This window comes from Protopterus annectens, chromosome 2.part2 (assembly GCF_019279795.1).
Source record: "Protopterus annectens isolate FY-2018-M chromosome 2.part2, PAN1.0, whole genome shotgun sequence".
NCBI lineage: Eukaryota > Metazoa > Chordata > Ceratodontiformes > Protopteridae > Protopterus > Protopterus annectens.
Window position 1 is genome coordinate 901,911,156 of NC_056730.1, and position 26,610 is coordinate 901,937,765.

General features: G+C 45.2%; 1 protein-coding gene across 3 annotated transcripts in view; it reads left to right on the plus strand.

Annotated features, from left to right (window-relative positions):
- The window catches only part of LOC122795841 (spindle assembly abnormal protein 6 homolog), a 1,219,651-nt gene that overhangs the window by 924,910 nt on the left and 268,131 nt on the right, over positions 1 to 26,610 (plus strand). For 2 of the 3 annotated variants that reach the window (XM_044064218.1, XM_044064220.1), the window contains exons 11-12: positions 23,490 to 23,693; positions 23,843 to 23,924. In XM_044064218.1, coding sequence (XP_043920153.1) covers positions 23,490 to 23,693; positions 23,843 to 23,924 — 286 coding nt within the window. The remainder of the gene's footprint in view (positions 1 to 23,489; positions 23,694 to 23,842; positions 23,925 to 26,610) is intronic. The other variant, XM_044064219.1, reaches the window with a different exon arrangement.

Genomic DNA, 26,610 nt, shown 5'->3' on the forward strand with positions numbered 1-26,610 from the left:
CAATGGCTCTTGCTTCCCCCATAGTGCCTTTTTTAGGCAAGGCTCAAAAGACAAACCCACCTCCATAGGTATCACAAGGGATAAGAAACTAAGAGTAATGCTACTCAACACCAGAAGTATAAACCTCAAGATGCACCCACTCGAAACTCTCCTTAGCATGGAGAACATCGATATCTGTGCAGTAACAGAAACCTGGTTCAAGGCTCCCGAGAGCACCCCAGCACTACCAGGTTATACCTCATACCATGCTTTTCGGCCCCAAAACTTGGACCGAACCACAAAAGGAGGGGGAGTATCAATATTCGTCAAAGATACCCACACCTCCAGGTTGGTGGCACAGCACGAAGCATCAGAGACTACCCATGTGCAACTAACAGTGGGTAAAACTGCCTTCCAGTTTATAGCCTGCTACAGACCACCCTCCCAAACCCAGGAACCCCACTCGGCCTTCCTGAGAACACTGGAAAATATGAAGGTCTCTCCAAACGCCATTATATTGGGCGACTTCAACTACCCAAACATAGACTGGGAGCATTACTCTAGCTCCAGCACCCTTGCCCAAAGGTTCCTAGAATTTATAAACTCAAATGCTATGGAACAACTTGTTACCATTCTCACAAGAGGGGAAAACATACTGGACCTGATCATCACCAACATGGGGACTCTATGCTCCAGACCAGAAGTGTATCCCTCACTGGTAAGATCAGACCATAAACTAATCTCACTGGATATTCACATCCTGACCCCACCCCCTGCCCAGAAAACCACAGTGAAAAACTTCTGTAAAGTAAATTTCACACTCCTCAAAACCAAGGTGGAATCCTTCAAAGCCCCCGAGCCTGTGGAAAATACGGCCCAGACCGCAGAATCCTTTATAAACGCATTCTATGAACACCTTCAGGAATGCATGGATCATGCAATCCCAAATAAAACCAAGACCCAATCCTCCAAAGGCAGACGTCCTGTCTGGTGGACCCAAGCTGTAAACAAACTATACAATAGAAGGAGGAAGCTACTACATGATAGAACAAAATCCCAAAAAGGGAAGGCATCTCTGATCAGTATTAGCAAAAAAACTACGGGCACTCATAAAATCGTCTAAGGCCAGCTTCGAGAGAAAAATTGCACAGGACACTAAGGATAATCACAAGGCTTTCCTTAGTTATGTTAGGAACCTGGGTGGGAATTCCCAGATATGCTCAGAATTAGTCCAAAATGACAAAAAATACATCAAACCCACAGACATTGCCAACATCCTAGCTGACAAGTTCAGCGCAAACTCCCCCCTCCCCCCACTAAAAGGGCAAATATCTATCCCAGCAGAGTGCTGCCCCCCTGACATCTCAGATGCTCAGGTAAGAGCCGCCCTCTCCAAAGCAAAAAACACAGCATCAATGGGACCAGACGGTGTCCCGGGCTGCGTCCTACATGAACTCCAAGAAGAGCTAAACCCAAACATAAAACTACTGTTCAATCTCAGCCTTACTACAGGATATGTACCCAAAGAGTGGCGTACAGCAACAGTGGTCCCTCTACACAAAGGTGGTGCTTCAACGGATCCTGGAAACTATTGTCCCATAATCCTGACTAGCTTGGTCTGCAAAGCTATGGAAAGGATTATCATGGACCTCATAAATAAAGTTATTGGGGACCTACAGACACTGGATCCTACCCTGTTCGGCTTTAAGGGCAGATCCTGCCTCTTAAACCTGGTTGATTTCTTTGAAACAGTCACCAAGGCCATTGACAAGGGGAAGGTGGTACACACAGCCTACCTGGACCTCGCAAAAGCCTTTGATACAGTACCCCACTCGGGCATTATAGATAAGCTCACCAGCTTAAATATAAACCCCTATGTCACTAGATGGGTTGCAAACTGGCTCAAGGACAGAACCCACATGGTTAGAATTGCTGGAGCCATGTCAGACTCCAAACCAGTTACAAGTGGCGTCCCACAAGGCTCAGTCCTGGGACCTCTCTTGTTCGGTATATATTTCTCAGAGGTACAGGCCAACACGGAAAGTCTGTGGCTGACCAAGTTCGCAGATGACTGCAAACTGGGCACCATAATCGACTCTCCAGCCGACGCAAGCATCCTCCAAAAGGCCTCATAGAAACAGACAACTGGTGCCAGAGCCATGGCCTCAAGCTAAACGCCAAAAAGTGTATAGTCATCCCCTTTGGCAAAAACAAAGTGCCCACAAATTACCACATAGGTGGTAATCCATTAAGTACAGAAGAAGTAATTAGGGACCTGGTGACCCAAGTTGATAGCAATCTCTCATTTGACAACCACGTGGCCAAAGTGGTTAGAAAAACATTTTATATAGCCCACCTAATCATGAAGGGATTCACATGTAGATCAGGGGAGGTCATCGTGCCTCTTTACTCATCCCTCATCAGGCCCATAATTGAGTACAATGCCCCTTTTGGGATGTACCTTACCAGACACCTGCAGCAAATGGAAAGACCCCAAAAGTACCTCACCAAGAGGATCAAAGGGCTCAAACAGATGCCATATGCTGCCCGGTTAAAGAAACTCCAGCTCTACTCAGTGGCGTACCGCCTGCTCAGAGGCGATCTGTGCCTGACGTATAAAGCCATGTCTAACCCGGAATTAATGGACATGTTGCACCTCAGAAAATCCAAATCCCATCGAGCTACGTGCTCGAGAGACTTGAACCTCAGCACTGAAATAAATAGGACATGCTGGAGGGACAGATTCATAACCCAGAGGCTCCCTTCACTCTGGAATAAAATCCCAGTCCAGGTTAGGCAGAGTCCCTCATTGACTCTCTTCAAGAGGAATCTTGATGAGTGGATGGGAGATCATAGGTTTACCCCGGGTATCACTTCTGTGTCACTGTTAGACAGAGGCACAGTATACTAACCTCGAAAAAGGGCATAGCAAAATTAATTTAAAATGGGTGGCGAAAGCCAAACACACTCTGGCTAGGCTTATAAATGCCCTAGGGCAGATAGCCTAGTATGAACCTATGAACTACAAGATCAAAATATTACAAACAGTAACAGATATTCAGCTCTAGCAGACAATAAAGGAGACTAAAAACAGTTGCACAGATTACACAGATATACAGAGAAACAGTTGAAAATATTGATGTGAAGTTGTTAAATCTCACCATTTATTCTCACTGATGTGTTCGGAGCCGATCCTCGGCTCTGACACGGCCGATAGCAAAGGTCAAGGTTTAGCAATAGCTCGAGACCAAGCCCCTAATCCCATGTTGCACTGCTGAAATTACCTCAGATGTAGTTTGCCGCAGCATGGATCTCTTGGCTTCAGCGTTGCTTGAGACTGTTTTCATCTATTAGCAAGTTTTTACAAACTTTTTTCTATTTTCTTAGTGTTAGTTCGGTGCTACTTTAGTGTGATTTAGACTGTTAGCCCCTTCCTTATTAGTAGTTGTTCTGGCAGTTTCTGGCCTTGGCCTTTAGTGGATAGTTGTGATAGTTTATTAGTTTTGTCAGTTTATATGTAGTGTGTGTTAAAACTCTCTCATATTTGCTATTAGTTGTGTTAAGAGTTTAAGCATTAGCATAATTATGTCTGAAGTTAAAGAAAAATCTAAGTCTGGCTTCAAGAAATGTCCAGGCTGTGGACAAAAGATGTCGGTCACTGACGGGCACATTCAGTGTGTATACTGTTTGGGTGCAAAGCACCTACAAGAATCTTGTAGTATTTGTCATTCCTTCTCTTCTAGAGTGCTGTTAGAAAGGAAGAGAAAATTGTTGGATCGGGGCTTGCTTAAGCACCCCTTCTCTGAAGCTTTGAGTGACCAGGATGGTGCCAGCAAGTCATCTAAGTCTTCAAAATCTTCTGCGGATTCCAGGGGATTTAAGAATGCTAAGAAAATGGGCGATTCGGGGCCATCAGTTCCACTGACCTCGGAGCCATGTGCGCCTTCCAGTTGGAACCAGTTCACAGCCTTGTTGCCGGTGTCTGAGACTCCATCTCCTTTGCTTTAAACAACACTGTCTGTGCATTCATCAAAGTCTTCTGTCAGCCTCTCTGATCTAGATATGGACCGTTTGCTGCAGACTCTTCCTCTCAGGGCTTCGGCTCGAATGAGCTCGGCTCCTACCTCAGGCTCAGAGCCCATGGCTTCGGTGCGGGAGGATCAGGTGATTCCTTCGGGTCTGTCTTACTCCTTCTCATTGGAGTCATGGTGCTTTTGAATCTATGAGGAGAGTCATGTCTCCAAGGACATCTTCAGCATCAGGTCCGGCTTCCTCCTTCCCTCAAGCGCCTGTGTCTGCTTCTGTTTCCATCGGCCAACCCAAGCGTAGAGACCCTGACCCTCAGGTAGCTCCACAGGGTGGCCCTTGCTCTTCCAAGACCTCTCTAGGGGCTCCTGCTGAGGAGGTCCCCAGGAAGAGGTTGTGTAAGAGAAGATACTTGGACTCCCCACAAAAGTCTTTGACATCTGACACTGACTTGGATGAGTCAGACATCTGACATTGACTTGGATGAGTCAGAATGGCCCCCTCGATCCCCCCCTCTGAGGATATCTCCTTTGCGGAGATACTAGAAATCCTTAGGCAGAGGGGTGATTGGCAGTCCAAAAGCCCTACCGAGAACGAGTCAGTGCTTCTGAAGGCTTTCGGGCCTCAACCTTCCACCTCTTGGGTGTCTCCACCTTACGATGAGCTCATGGATCTTATCTCTTGTAGGGCGTGGGAGTCGCCAGAGTCCATGGAACCTCTCCCTCTGAGGCCAAATAAGTTCATCTCTGCCCCTGTGGATAAAATTTGACTAAGGGAGTGCCTGTTGATACCATGGTGGTGGCGGCGGTCACCAAGAAGGAAATGTCTGAGGCTTCCTCATCTATCCATCCTCCTAACAGAGATTCTAAGATCATGGATAGATATGGATACATATATGGATAGATATGGGAAATGCATGTATGGTTCAGCGACTTTTTCTCTTCGATCACTGAACTACTTAACCCACTTCACCAGACTCCAAAGAGATCTCCTGAAAGAGCTAGGAGATGCTCTCCAGGGTATGGTAGCTGCAGGGGTTTTCGACAAAGTTGCCCAACCAGCTCGCTACTCAAAACTCTATTGTGAACTCGTCCATGCGTCTCATATCTTACGCAGCTGATGGGTCAAGTAGGGCCGCAAGTTCAGGCATTGCTGTGCGTAGACATGCCTGGATGTGTCTCTGTTCCTTCGCGGAGCCCTTCAAATCTTCATTTATCAGCACCCCATTTGATGGCTCATCCTTGTTTGGGCCAAAGGTCAAGGAAACTTTGACCAGGTATGAGCAGGAAGGAAAGACTCTGTCTGCTGTTGGAGTCTGCTTTTCTAACCCTACTCGGCCTTGTCCTAAAGGCCCTAGGGGCAGAAATATGTGGTTCCGAAAAGCCCAAGGAGCCTTTCAGGACACACGTGGTGAAACCCTCTCTAGAGGCAGAGGAGGGGGTTATAATGGAAGATGCCACCCGTGTGGCAGAGGGGGTCCACAACAGCAGGGTGACAGAGTTCAATTCTGTGGTCAGCCCTACCAGCGCTCCTGAAAGGAGGCCCGGCTGTCCTGCTCTGGAGGCAGTTGGGGGTCGCTTGTCTTTATACCCAGAAGCCTGGCTAGACATAACATCCGATACCTGGGTACAAAGCATTATCTCCAGAGGGTATTTCATACACTTCTCTTTCCCCCCCTATTCCTTTCAAGAGAATCCCGGATGTTCCACCCAGTTTCAGGGAACAAGCAACTAATAGAGGTCCACAAGTTGCTAGAAAAAAAAAGTGTCATCCAGTCAGTCCCAGCAGACCAAACAGGATTCGGAACTTACTCAAGATTCTTTTTGGTTCTAAAGAAAACAGGGGACTGGAGACCTATCTTGGACCTCAGCAGACTCAACCAATTTGTGAAGAAAGAGAAGTTCTGAATGGTCACACTTCAGTCCATACTTCCCTTTTTAGGGAAAGGAGATTGGATGTGCTCCATCAATCTCAAGGATGAGTGCTACCATATAAAGATGGACAGACACTCCAGAGATCACCTGCGTTTCTGGCAGGGAGCCAATCACTATCAGTTTCAAGCTTTGCCCTTTGGTCTCACTACAGCCCCCAGAGTTTTCAACAAATGCATGGCAGTGGTCACGGCTCACCTGAGGCGTCTAGGATTCCAGGTGTTTCCATACCTAGACGATTGGCTCCTTACCTCCACCACCAGGCATCAACTGATTCAGGCAACCAAATCCACTCTGACACTCTGCAACCAATTAGGCATTACGGTCAACTTTGAAAAGTCTGTCTTGTCGCCATTGCAGCATATCATTTTTATAGTAACAGAGTTAGATACCTCAACCACCACTCTACGTCTTCCAGCTGATAGGGTTTCACTGCTTCGCCAGCACATACTCATCAGTGTCAAAGAACAGAGCTCCAGCCGCAGAGGTCTTGAAAGTATTAGGTTTGATGGCGGCAGCAATATTAGCCAATCCTCTCGCAAGGCTGCCTATGCAAATTCTTCAATGGCTTCTGTTCACCCAGTGGTCTTATCAGGAATTGCCAATGAACCATATGATCCTCATCACAAACTCCTGCAAGAGGGACCTTCAGTGGTGGTTGACGTCTCTTCATGTCACAATGGGACGAACCCCGCTGTGACCACGGACGCTTCCCTGATAGGGTGTGCGGGGCATTTTCAGGGAAAGACTGCCCAAGGCACATGGACGGATCAAGAGTCACATCTGCATATCAGTGTTCTAGAGATGAGAGCAGTACTTCTTGTATTAGAGTATTTTCAGGACTCTCTTCCTCTAGGGATGATTGCAATTCAGACAGACATGTCAGTGGTCTGGTACTTGAACAAGTAGGGCAGAACCAAGTCTTACCCCCTTTGTCCAGAAGCCCTCAGAGTATGGCAATGGGCTGTGTCATCAAAGCGTTTTCTGTTAGCAACGCACATCCTGGGGAAATCCAATGTGATAGCGGAAAAGCTGAGCAGAGCAATTTTGTTGCCTCAAGAGTGGTCTCTCAACCAAGACATTGCGGACAGGATTTTCCGCAAATGGGGCCAGCCTTGCTGTGACCTTTTTGACAGTCATATCATGACCAAATGCAGAAACTACTTTGGCCTGATACCACCTCCGGGACATCCCCTGAGACACGCACTCGTACACGATTGGCCTCCGGGTCTCCTGTATGCATTTCCTCCAATCCCATTGATAAAGCGAAGTCACTGGGAGGAGCTGTCATCCTTATAGCACCCCCATTGGCCTCAACAGATTTGGTTTCCCTTTCTTCACCATCAGCTGCTGGGGGATCCATGGATCCTGGACCCAGTTCCAGATCTGCTGACACACCCGTCAGGGGACCCTCATCCTTCATTGCAGTTACTGAAGCTAGCTGCTTGGCTGATCCAGTTCCCCACATAGCTAAGCTTCATTATCTGTCGTACGACACAGGACATATGCTATTGTCTTCCCATAAGCCTTCCACCAGAAAATTATATCGCAGTAAGTGGAAGAGGTTCTCCATTTGGGCCGGCAAACAAAAAATTGATCCTTTTCAAGCTCCATTGTCGTCCATTCTAGATTTTTTGACCATGATTTTTAAAGAGGGAGCAGCAGCTGCTACAGTTTGTGTTCAGGTAGCTGCTATAGCCAGTTTCCATCTTGGAACTGATGTTTTAAATATTATGGCCCATAAGTTATTCTCAAAGGTACTTTTCACGTGAGGCCCCCCCACTGATGTCTCCTTATTCTCCTTGGAGTTTGAAATTTTTGCTATCTCAAATAATTCTCTCCCCCTTTGAACCAGCATCATCTTGTGATCTCAGATTTCTGTCCTGGAAAACTTTTTCTAGTGGCCAATACTTCTGCCCGCAGAGTGTCAGAACTTCAAGCATTATCTATCAGACCTCATATGATTTTCCATGCTGATAGAGCATCTCTCAGAACAAACCCCTCCTTTTTGCCTAAAGTCTGTTCTGAGTCTAATATCAGTCAGGTCATTGAGTTGCCAGTCTTCTTTCCCAACCATTCCAACAAAATAGAATACATGCTGCCCAAACCTGACATGCACAGACGGCTCAAATTTTATCTTGATAGAACTAAGGATATTAGGAAATCAGATCAACTTTTTGTATCCTTTTCGGTGGCCGGTAGACCAGTGGCTAAAACAACCCTTTCAAAATGGTTATCTGATTGTATCTCATTTGTTCATGCAACTGCTAACATACCCTTGCCACACAAGGTAAAGGCTCATTCACCCAGAGCCGTTTCTACGTCTTCTGCTTTTCTAGCTAAATTGCCCCTTGATAATATTTGTGCTGCATCCACTTGGTCTAAGCCTCATACTTTTATCACTCCTTACAAAGTGGATAAGGCCTCCAGGGACAGGGCTTCTTTTGGTTCTATGGTCCTGAAAAATGTACTCCCGTGAGCCACCCAGGATTGCGGGTGCTAGGGACGCTACCCATCAGTGAGAATAAGCAGCAAGATTTAACAACTTCACATAAAGAAGTTATGTACTTACCATAATGTTTATCTCTCATTTATTCTCATGTCCCTCCCTCCATCCCCCACCTGGCTGACATTTGACTCGGAGGCTGGTATCATCCTGGTTGTTAAGTTCTTTTTATTCTTTTTCCTTCAGGGATATAGTACACGCAGCAAACAAGATCTGAGGTAATTCCATCAGTGCATCATGGGATAAGGGGCTTGGTCTCGAGCTATTGCTAAACCTTGAGCTTTGCTATCGGCCGTGTTGGAGCCGAGGATCAGCTCTGAACCCATCAGTTAAAATAAACAACTCACATGGAATGTTATGGTAAGTACATAACTTCTTTGTTTCTTTCATGGAAAACTTTTATTGATCGCCATTACTTCTGCCAGAAGAATTTTTGAGATACAAGAATCATCTTCAAACCCCCTCTTATTTGTTTTTTCATAAGGATAGGGTTTCACTAAGAATCAAACCCATCCTTTCTACCTAAGGTGGTCTCAGAAACTAATATTAATCAAACCATTGACTTTGCCCATTTTCTTTCCTAATTTTTCCAACAAAGGTGAATATTGCTTAGATTTGCTGGATTTTCAGACTATTATGTTTCTACTTCAGCAGAACTAAAGAATCTAGAAAATCGGACCAGTTATTTGTTTCTTTCTCTCATCTATCTCTGGGAAAATCTGTTTCAAAAGTTACCTTGCCAAAATGGCTAAGAGACTATTACTTTCATATACAATAAAAGGAATCTAAAGTTACAAGTGCCAGTGAGAGCGCACTCCACTAGATCAATAGCCACATCTGCTGTTTTCCATTCCAAGGCTTCCATGCATGAAATATGCACAGCACCAACCTGGGCTGCTCCGCATACCTTTGTTACTCATTACAAATTGGATATGGTCTCCAGGGGAAGAGCATCCTTTGGCTGTATGGTTCTCAGGAATATCCTTCCACAAGGCCACCCAGGACCTAAAGTAGCTGGGAACTCTGTTCTAAAGGGCAAGGATAAATGAAAATTGACAACATTAGATAAAGAAGTTATGTACTCACCATAACGTTTCACCTGTGTTATCAATCTTCTTTTATCTTTTACACCCCACCCTCCTTCCCCCTCCTGTGGGGTTTCTGGAGGATCAGACTCTTGTCTTGGTAACTTTATCAGGTTTTATCTTAGACATGGCTTCTCTACAAATTTCTTTGTCTTCCTGTGTACCTGCAAACTTGTGTGGTAATATGGAGAAATGGTGTTGTGGGTAGAATCTTAGCTCAAGAGTTTTTGGCTGGCACGAGTTATGTAACAGCCGAGCCAGTTCCGAGGGTGAGAACAGAGTCCCAAAGGTAAAGGATAAATGAAGATTGACAACACAGATGGAATGTTATGGTGAGTACATAGCTTCTTTTTTCTTGATAGGGAATATCCTGCAGCAATGATATATGAATTAATTTAATTTATACAGGCACACAGATATACCCATTTTGGACCACTTTTATCTGATTTCAAACTTCCTAATAAGAGCAAGAGGTCGGATAGTAGGTTCTGTAGTATGGTTGTGACTTATCACCATAGTAATCTGGCCATTAAAAATATGGATGCTCTGTAGTCCTATCTCGCCTTCATTCTTACACTTGGGATCGGAACCCAACCTCGGCTCCGACTCGGCAATACTCTAGCTCAAAATCTTCTGGTTGGCTCGTGGCTTGGAGGTATCCAATGTATCCCAGATCTCGTTTGCTGCTCGTTGAGCTTAGACGTGCTTCTTCTTGGCCGTGGCTAAGTGAAAAATTTTCTAATCGTTTTTTCTAGTTATTTGCTACTAAAATATCTGCGTTCTCTGGATTAGTGTTTTGTCATATTCTGTGTCTGTTTTAGACCATTTGCTGGCATAGTTTGCTCTGTTTGTACTGTTTGTGCTTTATTGATTGGCCATCCTTCCATTAGCCGCCTTTGTTTGTATCCCTGCATCACTTTCACTCTTGCTGTGCTAATTGTTTAGTTGTTATTTCTCTTTCTCCAAGGGCTAGGCCCGTTTAAGTTAGAGGACCTAGTCCTCTGTCTGTTTGTCTTTGTTGTTATCACAGGACTAACCATTTAGTGGAGGTAGTCCTTGTTCACTCCTTACCTTTGGTTTGATCATTGTACTAATGTCTAAGGATACTATGGATCACAAGCCTTCGGGCTTTAAAAAATATACTAAATGTGCCCAGAAAATGTCTTTGGATGGGCACAATCTTTGTCTACTGCTTAGGTGCTATTCACCTTCAAGAATCTTACTTAATGTTCATCGTGCATACAGCTGCAGTCATAACAGATGGGTTCTCCTGCCGTCAGGCGGGTCCTCGGTCGGCCGAATTCCAAAGTCTAGGTCCGGCATCGGTTGTCGTCACTTCTTCCCTGACGTCAGTGCGACAGGGGTATAAAGGAACCAGCCGACGCCATTTTCTCCAGTCTTTCTTGCCGCGCGGTGCCCGAAGTAGAAGCAGTTCGCAAGTGCCGGTCGGCCAGCTCCTGAAATTACGAAAATTTTGAAACCGAAGTCTTCTTGAAAGCTAAGTACCCCATTGGGGAAACTTTTCTTGCCTCAGACCGATGTCAGACAAAGTTAATAATTGTATTTCATGTGGGAAACAAATACCGCATAAGGATTTCCATTCCCTCTGTATACCTTGTTTAGGCCCAGACTACGACGTCTCGGTCTGTCGCTTTTGTGCTACATTCATTAAACGCACCATTAAGCGTCGGGCGGAGTTCGCCCAGCATTATTTTGGAAAAACATTTAACTATATTATGTCATCGGATACTCCGACTCCAGTTCTGTCTAAAAAACGCAAAGATAAGGACCGAAACACGAGGTTCGCGGCCTCTACCGACACCACGCCAAAGCCGACTACATGTGGTCCGGTTCTCAGCGAAGCGCCTACGCAGCCCCTGACTACCGACGACACTTCATTGGCGGTGTCTCCTGTGCCTGAGGTAGCAGGCTCCTCAGCCCACACCCCGACTACAGATACCGAAGCCACTCTTGGCGTTGAACCTCAAAATGTGGACAGGTCTACCTCCACTCAAGGTGTCTTCAGACCTTCCTCTTCCTTTTCCATCAAGGCTTTCACTAAGTTTAAAGCAGCCATGCATTCTAAGAGGCAAGCTACACAGGGCCCATCTCCAGGCCCCATGCCTAAAAAGCAGATGCTTAAAATGGCTGAGGATTTAATTACTCTTATCAGGGGTTCTCAACCCCCACCGGACAAAAGGCCCAGAGTGGAGGAAGAATCCCCCTCCTCTGATCAGGGCTGCATTATTTCAGAGCACTCTGATGATCAGGAACATTCTTACTCCCCTTTTAAAGACTCTGATGCGGAGGAGTCCATTCCTTCTGTATCCCCCCCAGAGGATTACTCATTTGGGGAAACTTTGCATACCTTAAGGGAACACTTCCACTGGGAAGGCCAAGATTATTCAGATTCCAAGAAAAGGCTTAGGGAATTTCTCTTACTACCTCAGCACAGGTCTCTGGCTATACCTCCTGTCTTGAACATCCTAGATGTTTACTCGGAGGCCTGCCTTAACCCGGACTCTCTGCCTCCAGCCCCAGTCAAGCCTGACAGGTACTACAGGGTTCCTGACTCACACCAATTTCTATACAAAAGCCATGCTGCTGACCCAGAAACCATCTCACAGGGCCCCAAGGGAATTAAGGCCTCCACTGCTAAAAATCCATTACCTTCCGAGAGAGATTCCAGATCCTTAGAAAGGTGGGGAAAAAAGGTATATACCTTGGCTACCTTAACCATGAGGGCCTTAAACTGTCAGTTCCATATGCTAAAATACCAACAGTTTTTGTTATCACAATTGAAAAGTAAAATGTCACAACCTGAACAACCAGACTTGAAGGAGTTGCAGGATTTGATGCATAGTGCAGAACAAGTGGGTAAGCATACCTTACAAGGTGGTTTTAATGCTCTAGAGGCCTCATGTAGAGCTGCTGTTACAGGATCAGTCATACGTAGACATGCCTGGCTCAAGGAACAAACCTTGCCTGATCATGTCAAAGCTAAATTACTAGATGCCCCTCTACAAAAGGATGTATTATTTGGTGCTAATGCTGAGGAGGTATTAAGGAAAATGGAGGAAAAGGCTAAATCAATGCAAACTGTGAAAGATTTTCTATGGGTACAACCCCCACGTTTCAGTAGAAATTGGCCTTCCAAAAATTGGTCCTTTCCAGCCACAGACAGACCCCAAAGAGGTAGATACAGGCACCCGAGGGGCAGAGGACAATCCCAAGGATCGTTTAGAGGCAGACAATGGCAAGCTCCTACACAAAGAGGTGGTGAGGATAACTCGCAATCATTCAGAAAGCAAGCCCAATTACTTTCCCCTTTGCATGCCAAGCAAGACTCAAATGGCAGCCCCCTTAGGAGGAAAGCTGGCATTATTTTCAAAAAATTGGCATATTGTCACAAAAGACAAATGGATCCTGGACATTATAAACAGAGGCTACAGATTCCATTTTTACACCCTTCCAAAAATGAGAGGCATGCCAAACCTGCCACACAATCAAAGGGCAGAGGCACAAAGGCAAATTACAGATCTCATAGACATGAAAGCTATTCAAGAGGTACTGACGCACGAACAAGGTCAGGGTTTTTATTCCAGACTATTCCTGGTACCAGGGAAGGGAAAAGATTGGAGACCTATTTTGGACCTATCCATCCTAAACACATTTCTATTCGTACCAAAATTCAAGATGCTCACTCTACAGCAGCTTCTTCCCATGCTGGGCAAGGAGTCTTGGCTAGTAACACTGGACCTCAAGGAGGCATACCTGCATGTCCCAATCAGACAAAATTGCAGAAGATACCTCAGATTTCTTGCAGGTTCAACCCGTTATCAATTCTGTGCATTGCCCTTTGGCTTATCTACTGCACCCAGAGTATTCACGAAATGCCTGGCATTAGTAATTGCCTACTGCAGACTTCAAGGGATACAAATATACCCCTATTTGGATGACTGCCTGATCCAAGCGGACAGCAAGCACATTCTTCTAAAACATCTGGCTTATGTAATAATGTTGTTGAACTCTCTGGGATACACAGTCAACAAAAAGAAATCAAGGCTAAAACCCTCTCAGAAGATAATTTTCCTGGGTGCCAACTTGGGACACAAACACCCAGATGGCCTACCTCACGCCAGAGAAGCAGGGGCAACTAACTCAATACTTCAGAGCACTAGCAAATTGCACCAGGCTGACTGCAAGGAAATCCTGCAGGCTCTGGGATTCATGGCATCTTGCATCTTACTAATCCCATGTGCAAAGCTGCATATGAGGAAACTTCAATGGTACCTGAAAAACCTATGGTCTCAACACAGCCACAGTTTGGAAACATTAATACCACTAATTCCATGTCTACAAAAGGAATTTCTGTGGTGGGCTCAAGCATGCCAAACAAACACATGTCTTCCATTCAGCAAGCCTCAAGCAAATCAAGTCATCACAACAGACGCCTCGGACTATGCCTGGGGGGGGCGCACATGACAGATCGGTGCATTCAGGGCAAATGGTCCCAAAAAGAAAAGCACCTTCACACTAATCAAAAGGAAATGCTAGCAGTAATAAATGCTATTATAGCTTTCAAGGACCTTCTGCAACCAGGTCAACTATTGATAAGAACGGACAACACCACAGTTATGTGGTAAATAAACAAACAGGGAGGAACGCATTCATACCCCCTATGCAGACTGGCCATGTCACTTTGGAACATGGCCATGGACTTACAAATCGAACTACAAGCACAGTACTTGCCAGGCAAGGAAAACACGCTGGCAGACAACCTAAGCAGAAATATGACAGAGCCACACGAATGGAAGTTGCATCCAAAAGTTTTTACAGAAATAATCCAAGCATGGGGAAGGGCTGACATAGATCTCTTTGCCTCCCACAAAAATCACCAATTGACAAAATTCTGCTCAAGGATTTTCCATCCAAAGGCCTGGAGAGTGGACGCTCTCTCTTTCAGTTGGATATCAATGACAGTTTATGCCTTCCCACCTCTTCCTCTGCTGCCCAAAGTTCTATTGAAAACCAGAGCAGACAGACCAAAGATGATTCTCATTGCTCCAGACTGGCCAAGACAACACTGGTACCCACTCCTGAGGAGCCTGACGCATTCCCCACCATGGACCCTGCCTCTAATGCCTCTTCTCCTGACTCAGCACAGCTTCAAAACTCTTCACAGCCAGCTAAAAACACTCAATCTAGCCGCATGGAAGATTCCTTAGCATCACAACAGACCCTACTCTCCAAGGAGGTGCAGGATGTCATTTTGGAGGCCAGAAGGCCGTCAACTATAAAAGCTTACTCCGCAAAATGGAAACGGTTTTGTGTCTGGAATGAGAAAAAGGACCAGGATCCTGGAAAACTGAAATACTACAGTATCTAGCTGAGCTGCTAATCAGTGGACTTTCATTCTCCTCCTCCAAAATCCATGCCTCAGCCATTTCTGCAGAATACAACACTGATCCACCCTTATTCTCTCTTAAGACAGTTCCTCAGAGGGGCTAAGAATGTAAGCCCCCCCAAGGAAAGACCAATACCTGCTTGGGATCTCAATTTCATTCTGGAAAAACTGACCTTGCCTCCCTTTGAGCCAGCTGCCTCATCAGATTTGCAGTATTTGTCCTGGGAAACAGCTTTCCTTCTGGCTATTACCTCAGCTCGTAGAGTTTCAGAACTACAAGCTCTCATGGCTGTGCAGACTTTTATCATCTTCCATCAAGACAGAGTTTCCTTACGAACCAACCCGTCCTTTATGCCTAAAGTGGTATCCAGGGTAGCTTTGAATCAGGCCATACACTTGCCTACCTTTTACCCTAATCCTCAAAACAAAGGGGAGAGATTACTACATTCCTTGGACATCCACAGACAACTGCGTTATTTGGACAGAACAAAGCCTTTCAGAAAATCAGAACAGCTCTTTGTGTCCTATGCTGTAGGAGCTCAAGGAAAGACAATTTCCAAACAGACAATCTCAAAATGGATAGCCCACTGCATATGCTTTTGCTATTCTTTTCATGGCAAAACTGTACCTACAGGCATCAGATCTCACTCCACAAGGGCCACAGCTACCTCTGCAGCTTTCCTCAGAGGAGTTCCTACCAAAGATATTTTGGAAGCAGCCACTTGGAGTTCTGTGCATACCTTCTCCAAGCACTACCACCTACCATTATACTCCAGAACTAGAGCAGGCTTTGCCACTGCAGTCTTGCAGGGCATCCTGGCTCCTCCTAGTTCCACCTAGTGCCTACCACCCCTTTCATAGCTTTGGGATTCTACCCATCTGTTATGACTGCAGCTGTATGCACGATGAACATAGTACAGTTTTGTACGTACCATAAATGTAGATGTTTGAGTGCTAATACAGCTGCAGTCCAGGTTTCCCTCCCTCCTTCCCCTCTTGGGACAGGCCTATAGGCTAACACATCCTCATACAACCTGATTGGGGTATTCATTTATGGTGTATTTGCTTGCAACTACTGTATTTTGATTATATTGCATTGCTTTATTACACAAATTTATGTATTGCCTTCCTTCTGGGGGCACCTGACATCTGGGGCAAGAAAAACTGAAGAAAATGGTGTTGGTTGGTTCCTTTATACCCCTGTTGCACTGACGTCAGGGAAGAAGCGACGACAACCGACGCCGGACCTAGACTTTGGAATTCGGCCGACCGAGGACCCGCCTGACGGCAGGAGAACCCATCTGTTATGACTGCAGCTGTATTAGCACTCGAACATCTACATTTATGGTAGGTACAAAACTGTACTTTTTGTCACGCCTTTAGTCCCAGTGTTCTTCAAGAGGGAAAGAACAAACTTATTTTGAAAGGCCTGTTAAAGCATTCTTTTGAGGATGAGTTGGCTTCTTCATCCTCCAATTCCAAGTCACCATCTTCCAAGAAAGTCAAACCCAAATCTACAAAAAGGCAATCTCCCACTCATTCAGTGTCGTCGGAGCTGCCAGACAAAGTTGCCAAACTGACTACATCCTCATCTGCTCCACTGGTTTCAGTGCCAACAGAGGATGTCCTTCAAGGATGCATCTGCAGTCCTAACATATGGGTTGTCCTGCCTCAGGCAGCCCTTCGGTCGGCCGGATTCCAAAGTCTGGGTCTGGCCTCGGCTGATGTCGCACTTCACCCGACGTCATAGCTGCTGTTTATTGGGTATAAAGGCATCAGCCGACGCCATTTTCCTCAGTCTTTCTTGCCGCGCGGTGCCCGAAGCAGAAGCTGTTCACAAGTGCCGGTCGGTCAGATCCAGAGATTTCTACTACCGAAGACTTCTAAAAAGCTAAGTACCCCATTGGGGACTCTTTCTTGCCTCAGCCGATGTCAGACAAAGTAAATAATTGTTTAACTTGTGGGAAACAAATACCTCATAAGGATTTCCACTCTTACTGCCTTCCTTGCTTAGGCCCAGACCACGACGTATCAGCTTGTCTAGCCTGTGCTTCCTTCAACCGGACACTTAGACGTCAGTCGGAGTTTGCAGAGGAGTTTTTTGGTCCCGCTTTTGCATACAAAATGCCGTCGGAGACTCCGACTACTCAATTAGCTAAAAAGCGCAAGGAAAAGGACCGACATTCGTGGCCCGCGGTTTCGGCTGAAACCATGGTTAGGCCAACCGCGAATGTCTCTGTTTCGGCTGAAACCGAGCCCCCGGTTCTTCCTTCGGCCGAAAGCATGCTTCCGATAGCCGAGGCCTCACAGAGCATGGCTGAATCTGCTACTGAATTTACTGCTACAGAAGCAGGCACCCAGGATTTATCAATCAGTTTCAGAGCCGATAACTGAGCCTGTGTATCGGAGCCGGTCATCTGAACTCCGCCCGATCTCCCTGACTCTCAGGTCACGTATCTTTCAGCGATCTAAGTCCCCCCACTCTCTCTTCCAGGTCCTCTAGGAGCCTTTCTGATTAGGATGTTGAAAGAGTAGTGCACGGACTACTACAGACTTTGGTGCTGTCAAATTTACTTTCGGCTCCATCCCAGTCGGCTCTAGAGCCTAATGTGCCCATACACCATGTTGATGATCTTCCTCAGAGTCACTCTGTCGCTTCGGAGCCAGAGATGTCAGTGCCTCTGGTTGTGGAAAGGTCAGTTCCAGCTACGTCGGTTGGTCTCTCGATTCTGATATCCACTCCGACCCCTTCTGTGCCATCCGTGGGGTCTAGGGTCCTAAGCTCTCCGGTCAGGCCCGAGGGGGACACTTGGACCTGAATTTCTTCATTTCCGAGCCTACCTCTCAGTGCTTCCTCTCGGGTGAGTTTGGACCCCACATCTGCCTCGGAGCCCATCTCCTCGGTACCAAGGACTGCCTCTGCATCTTCAAAGTGGGGGGCATCCTCGAAGCCGGGAGGATCGGCTTTCGAGGTGATGAGGAATGTTCTGTCCAGGTCTTCAGTTCCAACCAGAGTTACCGACACTCTTCCCCCTAAAGCGCTGACTTCAGTCTCAGCTCCCTCTCTCACCCAACACATTTGAGCCTCGCAGCCTCAAGAAGCCTCCATGAGTGGTCCCCAGTCTTCCAAGGTCTCCCCAAAATATCTTTCTGAGGAGCCCCCTCGGAAGAAAACTTGTAAGAGGAAGCATATTGACTCCCCGATGAGCCATTACATCAGACACTGACCTGGAGGAGTCAAAGGGTCCCCCAAGTCATCCTCCGATGATATCTCCTTCGCAGATATCCTTGAGATTCTAAAACAGAGAGGCGGCTGGCCCACCACCTCCCCTTCTGATGAGGAATCAGTGTACCTGAAGGCTTTTGGGTCTCAACCCTCCCCCTCTTGGATGTCTCCACCTTTTGACGAGCTAGTGAGTCAAAAGGTGTGGGAATCTCCTGATTCTGTGGAACTGGTTCCTAGAAGGCCTAATAAATTCTTGTCAGCACCCCAGGACAAAAATTTTCTCACTAAGGGCATTCCAGTAGATGACATGGTGGTGGCAGCACCCACCAAAAAGGAACTTGCTGAAACTTCCTCCATTGTCCATCCACTGAACAAGGAGTCTCGAACGATGGATAGGTACGGGAACCGTATCGTTTCTTCAGTGGCTTTTACACTTAGATCGCTGAAATACCTGTCTTACTTAACTAGGCTCCAGAGAGATCTCCTAAAAGAACTTGGAGAGACTCTACAAGGTAACATATCTGAAGCAGTGTCTGAGAAGGTTAATGCACAGATGTCTACCTTAAATTCTATTGTAAACTCCACCATGTGGCTGATATTTTATGCAGCGGATGGAGCGAGTAGGGCAGCGGGTTCAGGTGTTACTCTTAGAAGACACTCCTGGATGCGCTTGTGTAACTTTGCAGAGACCTTTAAGTCTACATTTACCAATGCCCCCTTTGATGGATCCTCGTTGTTTGGAACCAAGGTAAAGGACATTCACCAGGTGCAAACATGAAGGGAAAACCCTGTCTGCCATGGGAGTCCATTTTCCGTTCCTTTTACACCCTATCCCAAGGGACAGAAGAGCGGTAAAATGTGGTTCAAGAAGTGTCAGAGGTTTTTCCAGGGCGCACAGGGTGATTCCTTCTCCAGAGGCAGTGGAGGAGCAAATAACGGTAGACGCTGCCCTAGAGGCAAGGGAGGCCCGCAGAACCAGGGAGACCTTGATTCCTTTCGTGGTCATCCCTATCAGCGCTTCTGAAAGGAGGCCCGACTGCGAGTCTCTGGAGCCAGTCGGGGGGCGTATATCCTTACACCCAGAAGCATGGCGCGATATCACTCAAAACAAATGGGTATTAAGGATAATTACTAGAGGTTACCATATTCCCTTCTCTTTTCCTCCTCCTCCTCGGATCAGACGAATCCCAGATGTTCCACCCAATCACAGAGATTCAGCAACTCTAGAAATCCAAAAATTGTTCGTAGAGAGAGTCATCCAACCTGTCCTCACAGACCAAGTAGGGTTAGGGATTTACTCCAGATTCTTTTTGGTGCCAAAAAGAACAGGGGACTTGAGACCCATCTTGGATCTCAGCAAATTGAACAAATCTGTACAGAAGTTCAAGTTCTGAATGGTCACCTTACAGTTGATACTCCCGTTGTTAGGGAAAGACATTTGGATGTGCTACATAGATCTCCAAGATGTGTACTACCACATCAAAATGGACAGAGCATCAAGGAGTCACTTAAACTTCTGGCTGGGGGTCAGTCATTACCAGTTTCACGCCCCACCCTTTGGTCTCACCACAGCCCCCAGGGTGTTCACCAAATGCATGGCAGTGGTAACGGCTCACTTGAGATGCCGTGGATTCCAAGTGTTTCCGTACCTGGACGACTGACTCCTGACTGCCACCACCAGGCATCTACTATTACAGGTCAGGGACGCTACCATTTAAACTTGCTTGCAGCTAGGGATTACAATAAACTGACAAAAATCTGCATTATCGGCCTCTCAGCATGTGAATTTTATTGGAGCCAAAATAAATACCATCACAATGAGGACTTATCTCCCCGTAGAGAGAATTCAGAATCTCAGGAAACAAATTTTGAGTTTACTTCCTCAGAGGGAAGCAAAAGCAAAGATTGTGCTCATTTTGTTAGGGATGATGGCCTCTACAATAACATTAGTCCCATTAGCCAGACTGCACATGAGGGTTCTTCAGTGGTTACTTTTTGCCCAATGGTCACTGCAGCATCTACCTCTTTCTTACCCCATCCTGATAACAGAATCGTGCAAACAGGATCTTCGCTGGTGGACCCAGTCCAGCCATCTGACCACAGGCAGACCATTTGTTCCATCTCCCCCTGTCGCCACCATGACCACGGATGCCTCCCAGATAGGGTGGGGGGGGGCAATTATCTAGGGAGAACAGTCCAAGGCACGTGGCAGGAACATGAGGCTCATTTGCATATCAACATCTTAGAGATGAGAGCAGTGCTTCTGGTGTTGCAAGCACTTCAGAGCTTTCTCCATCTAGGGACGATTGCGATCCACTCGGACAATATGTCGGTGGTATGGTACTTAGAGGGACCAAATCTTATCCCCTTTGCAGAGACGCCCTCTGAGTGTGGGAGTGGGCAGTGTCTTCCCAATGTTTTCTGGTCGCAACACACATTCTGGGGAAAACCAACATGACCAACAGGCTCAGCAGGGCTATTCTGATCATGAGTGGTCTCTGAACACACACATTGCGGAACGGATTTTTCGCAAATGGGGTCAGCCTTGCGATTTATTTGCCACCCCTCTAAATGCCAAATGCAGCAGCTACTTCACAATAATTCTCCTGGAAGGGGGAGGTACCCAGAGATACACTCGTTCACGATTGGCCCTCGGGACTTCTCTATGCATTCCCACCATTATTTCCCCTGATATCGAAGGTAATTCAGGAAGCAATACCCTTGGAAAGCAAAATGATCCTAATTGCTCCTTACTGGCCTCGACAGATTTGGTTCCCCTTCCTCAAACCTTATCTAATGGATGAACCGTGTACTGTGGACCCAGTGCCAGATTTACTGATGCACATGTCAGGGGTGTTCCATCCCTCTGTCCACACCCTCAGTTTGACAGCTTGGCTACTCCAATTCCATCCTTAGTCAGGCTTCATGACTTTTCCCCGATGTACATATTCTGACATCTTCTCACAAACCTTCTACCAGAAAGACTTACACCAGTAAATGGAAAAGGTTTTCCTTTTGGGCCCATGAGAGAAACCTCGATCCTTATACAGCTCCCATTTCTGCCATTTTGGAGTTCCTTTCTCAGTTGTTCCATCAAGGCTCAGCAGCTGCCACTATTAAAGGTCAACTGGCAGACATTTCTACCTTTCACTTTGCTAATGATCCTAACCTTATGGCGCATAGACTGTGTAGAACTTTCCTTAAAGGGGCCACCTTATTACGACCTCTAATCATGGACCCGGTGGCACCCTGGGATTTGAATTTTGTACTTCAAAAACTTACTTCGAGCCCTTTTGAACCTTCAGCAACTTGTGACCTCAAGTTCTTATCATGGAAAACTATATTTTTAGTGGCCATTACATCTGCAAGGAGGGTCTCAGAACTGCAAGCCCTTTCGATTAAGACCCCTTATTTGGTGTTTCACAGAGATAGGGTTTCCTTATGGACCAACCGTTCTTTTGTTCCTAAGGTTTCTTCTCAGGCCAATATTAATCAGTCCATTGAATTAGCTGTTTTCTTCCCTAATTTTTCTAACAAGGCAAGAGTACAAATTCCACCAACTTGACGTGCATAGACAATTGCGTTTTTATCTCGACAGAACTAAGAATTTCAGAAGGTTAGATCAATTGTTTATTTCCTTTTCGGATGCAAGGAAGGGCCTTCAGTTTCCAAAACCACACTGTCTCATTGGATTTCCAGCTGCATTTCCTTTGTCTATGCATCCAGTGGCAAAGATCTTCCCTTCAAGGTGAAAGCTCACTCTACCAGATCTGTTTCTATGGTAGCCTTTCAAGCAAAGATTCCTATAGATAACACCTGTGCAGCAGCAACATGGGTTTCACCTCATACATTCATTACTCACTACAAATTGGATGTGACTTCCAGAAACAGGTCTTCCTTTGGTTCCACAGTACTCAGGAGCATTTTCCAGTGAGCCACCCAAGATAAAGGTGCTAGGTAGGGATGTTGTCCCAAGTGTAAGAATGAAGGCAAGATAGGACTACGGAACATAAAGAAGTTATGTACTTACGTTCGATGTTTGTAGTCTATCTCGCCCTTCATTCTTATGAGCCCTCCCTTTTGCCCTCTCCTTGAGGACCTGTGGGGTGGTGTGACTACTGCCTTATCTTTATGTTGAGACCTTTCTACATGGATTGTTCTTTGTCTCTTTATATTTACTTTGCAGCAAACAAGATTTGGGGTATGTTAGCAGTGAATTATGGGATACTGCCTAGCCATGAGCCAAACAGAAGATTTTGAGCTAGAGTATTGCTGAGTCCGATCCCAAGTGTAAGAACGAAGGGTGAGAGGGACTACAAACATCGAACATTATGGTAAGTACATAACCTCTTTTTAATAACAATTGAACCCATGTTTTCAAACTGATAAAATAGATGATTACCATATGATTCTATTTAAAAAGGGTAGGAGTATAGGAGGACACACTTTGGAAAGCCATAAGCATAAGCCTACCTATATGAGATTCCTTGCTAAGGGCATGAAAGTGTGGATTCTGTAAACACTGTTGATTTATTAATGAGACACTCAATATGTGGTGGATAATTACCCTAAGCTAATTAGAATAGGAGGCCCTTTTGACTGTTGAACCTATGGTGTGGTTTACGTGGCCACATGTTTATCTTGTCTGGCTTTTTATATTGGAAAAACGGAAAGATGTTTAAAGTCCAGAATTTATCAGCATAATCATACTATAAAAACAAAAAAATATTTCTAAAGCCTTGGTGAAACACGCCAATATGTGTGGCAGTTTAGTTTTGGCATGCTGGAAAAAGTATATAGTAACCCACAATGAGGCAACTGGCCAACCTCTTTGGAAACTAGGGAAGTTTATTGGCAAGTTTTACTGAATGCCACTCAATCCCTTGGTTTAATGACAGGATCTCCCAATGTAGTTTACTGCACACAAACATTGTATTGCATTACTATGTTTTTGTATTTTGCAACATTGTTGTTTTTTATGTAACTGTATATAAATTGGTTACATTTTAACAGATATTTGACTAAGACATGTGATGATCTGTTCCTTTAATTATAACATTATACTGGCTACAAGTATTGTGATTGGCTAATTTATGTTTTAAATAACTGTGGCTTTTTATTGCTTTGAATCTGATGAAGTTCGATACTAATAAAGAATGAAGGCACTTATTGTTATTTAACTGATCGGCATCCATGCTTTGTGAAACGTTTTTTTTTTTTTTTTATTTTTTTTTTATTCCACACTTCAGAAAGCTGCTGCATGTACATGTTTAATCAGCATATGTAGCATAGACACCAAATCCTAGTAAGTCATTACTATTCATTTAAGACATACAGATATTGTTCTAAACAGGCTAATGAAATCATTAAAAAGCAGCAGAGTGACATTAAGAAGCTAATGGAGAAGAGTAAATTGAAAAATGCTGTCACCATGCAACAAGAAAAAATTCTGGAAGAGAAGGGGCAAACATTGCAACGAGAGAGACTAGAGCTAAATAACGTAAAGCAGGCCCTGACGCTCAAGGAACAGCAGGTAATCATTTCATTGCTTTTGTTTTTAACCTTATTTTTAAAAATCTGTGCAACTTAAAATGTGTCTTCCAGGAAAGCACTCTGAAATGCAACTTCTAGGAAATCTAACTTCACTTTTTTTTTTTTTTTTTTTTTTTTTTTTTAACAAAGGCGTCTGCATTACAGGAACAATTAGATGCTGCTACCCAGAAGTTGGAAGAATGCAAGCAGATGCTAAAAACTAATGAGAATGGTAAGTGCATTTCACTCTTGTAGTCTGTGCCTAAATGCAATTTCTGTTAAACCACAATTTCCTCAGATTTTATTCATGGTTTGTGTTAGAATCCTTCCAAAGTCAAATATGTAAAGGGTTGTCAGTTGAGTAGGCACTGTGATTGTCTCATCACCTCAAAGCACTAAGTATTCTTCATAAAGACCCAAGTCTGGCTCCGCTTTAATCCTCATAGATGTATGGTGTTGTATACCTTTTCATTCTGGGCTACAAATTTCAATAATTTGCCCTAGGACTTAATTTTCTTCTATTTTTAAGAAATTGCTGTTGACACTGCCATAATGTTCTTCAGGAGAGGCTTTTTGTAGCAGTGTGCATGATATTTTGGCAGTAACTTATACTGCTGGGTATGAGTAGTGCTCTGTTTACCCATGTGTTTTGGTCATAAGGGCAAAGGCCAAGTCACCAGGCAAAAGCCAAGCAAGAGTAAACCAAGCATTGCTCATACCCAGTCATGAGTTTTGCTATTATATAAATCTATTAAGATGTTCTTTGTGTTTCACTGTCGCAGTCATTACGTGTGGGTTATCTGCTTGCATGTAGCCCTCAGCTGGCCTGATTATCAAAGTCTTGGGTCCTGTGTCGGTTGCTGTCTCTTCTTCCATGACGTCAGGTAGTCAGGGGTATAAAACATACAGCCGACGCTATTACATCAGTCTTTCTTGTCGTGCGGTGCCTGAAGCAGAAGCAGTTCGCAAGTGCCGGTCGGCTAACTCCTGAAATTTTCGTTTTAGAGTTTCAGAACCAAAGTCTTCTGAAAAGCTAAGTACCCCATTGGGGATCCTTTTTCTTGCTCTAAACCAATGTCAGTAAAAGTTAACAATTGTATTTCTTATGGAAAGCAAATACCTCAAAGATTTTCATTCGTACTGCATTCTTTGCTTAATCCCAGACCACGACATCTCTCGCTGTCAGTTTTGTGCCTTATTCAATCCTCGTACTATTCGTATTCGGTTCATTTTCTCATCTAACTATTTCGGTACTCTGTTTAATTATCCAGAAATGGCTTTGGTAAGCCATCCGACTGCTGACATTGTGAAAAAAATGTAAAGATAAAGGCAGAGACAGACAGCATAGGTCCAAAGCTGCCGCCAACACTTCCGCTAAGCTAGTTGCCAGTTCACCAGTACTCAATGAGGTTCTTTCGCAGCCCCTGATACCCGCAGATTCGCAGGCCTGTACTGAGACCCATTCGGAGTCCAGTATGCCACGAGATATTTCTTCGACTATGGAACCTGCGGATGTCTCTACCTTGGATGGGTCCGGTGCCGCTGTGCAGGCACCGGCTTCTGAGGGTGTATTCAGGCATACTGACTTGCATATCAAACTGACGCCATCTTCTTCTTCAAGGCCTAAGACTCGATACACGCCTAGAAAACCGACTTACAAACTGCATGGTCAGGCACATATGCCTAAAAAACAAATGATAAGAATGGCAGGAGACCTTATTACTCTAATTAGTGGAAGCCACCCTTCTCCTTCTGAGAGACATAAAACTGATTTTCCTTATGATTCTTCTGATCAGGATTCTGAAATTTCTGTTTCTTCTGATGACCAGGATTTGCCCTTATCTACCTATGAGGATTCTGATGCAGAGGACTCCATTCCCTCTGCTTCCCCTCCAGAAGATTTCTCTTTTGGTGAAACTTTGCACACTCTTAGGGAGCATTTCTGCTGGGAAAGCTAGGATTACTCTGACTCCAAAAAGAGGCTTAGGGAATTCTTATTCCTGCCTGAACACAGGCCTTTAGCTATCCCCCCCTGTACTGGACATTGTAGAGCCCCAGACACCTTACTTCTGGCTCCCAGGATACCTGACAGGTATCACAGAGTACCTGATTCTCTCAAGTTCCTCTTCAAGAATCCTACTGCGGACCCAGAGACCATTTCACAGGGACCGAAAGGCATTAAAGTTACTACTGCCAAAAATCCTACCCCCTCTGATAGAGATTCCAGGGCCCTGGACAGGTGGGATAAGAAAGGTATACACTTCTGCTACTTTGGCCATTAGGGCCTTAAACTGCCAGTTTCATATGTTAAAGTACCAGCAGCATATTACCCGTCACCCTTAGGCTTTTGAATACTGGCTAAGGCTCTTGCAACCCCATAGTGCCTTTTTTTAGTCAAGGCTCAAAAGACAAGCCCACCTCCATAGAAAATACAAGAAACAAAAAACTAAGGGTAATGCTACTCAATGCTAGAAGTCTAAACCTCAAGATGCACACACTCGAGGCACTCTAGTATGTAGAAAATCGATATCTGTGCAGTAACAGAAACTTGGTTCAAGGCTCCAGAGAGCATCTCAGCACTACCAGGATATAACTCATAACCATTCTTTTCGGCCCCACAACTCCGACTGAAATACTAAAGGTGGTGGAGTATCCATTTTCACCAAAGATACCCACACCTCCAGGTTAGTGGCACTGCACGAGGCATTGGAGACCATCCATGTGCAACTAACAGTGGGCAAAACTGCTTTTCAGTTTGTAGCCTACTACAGATCACCCACCTTGTCCCAGGACCCCCACTCGGCATGCCTGAGAACATTGGAGAATATGAAGGTCTCACCAAACACCATGATATTGGGGGATTTCAACTACCCAAACATTGACTGGGAAAACTACTCAAGTCCAAACTCCTTTGCCCA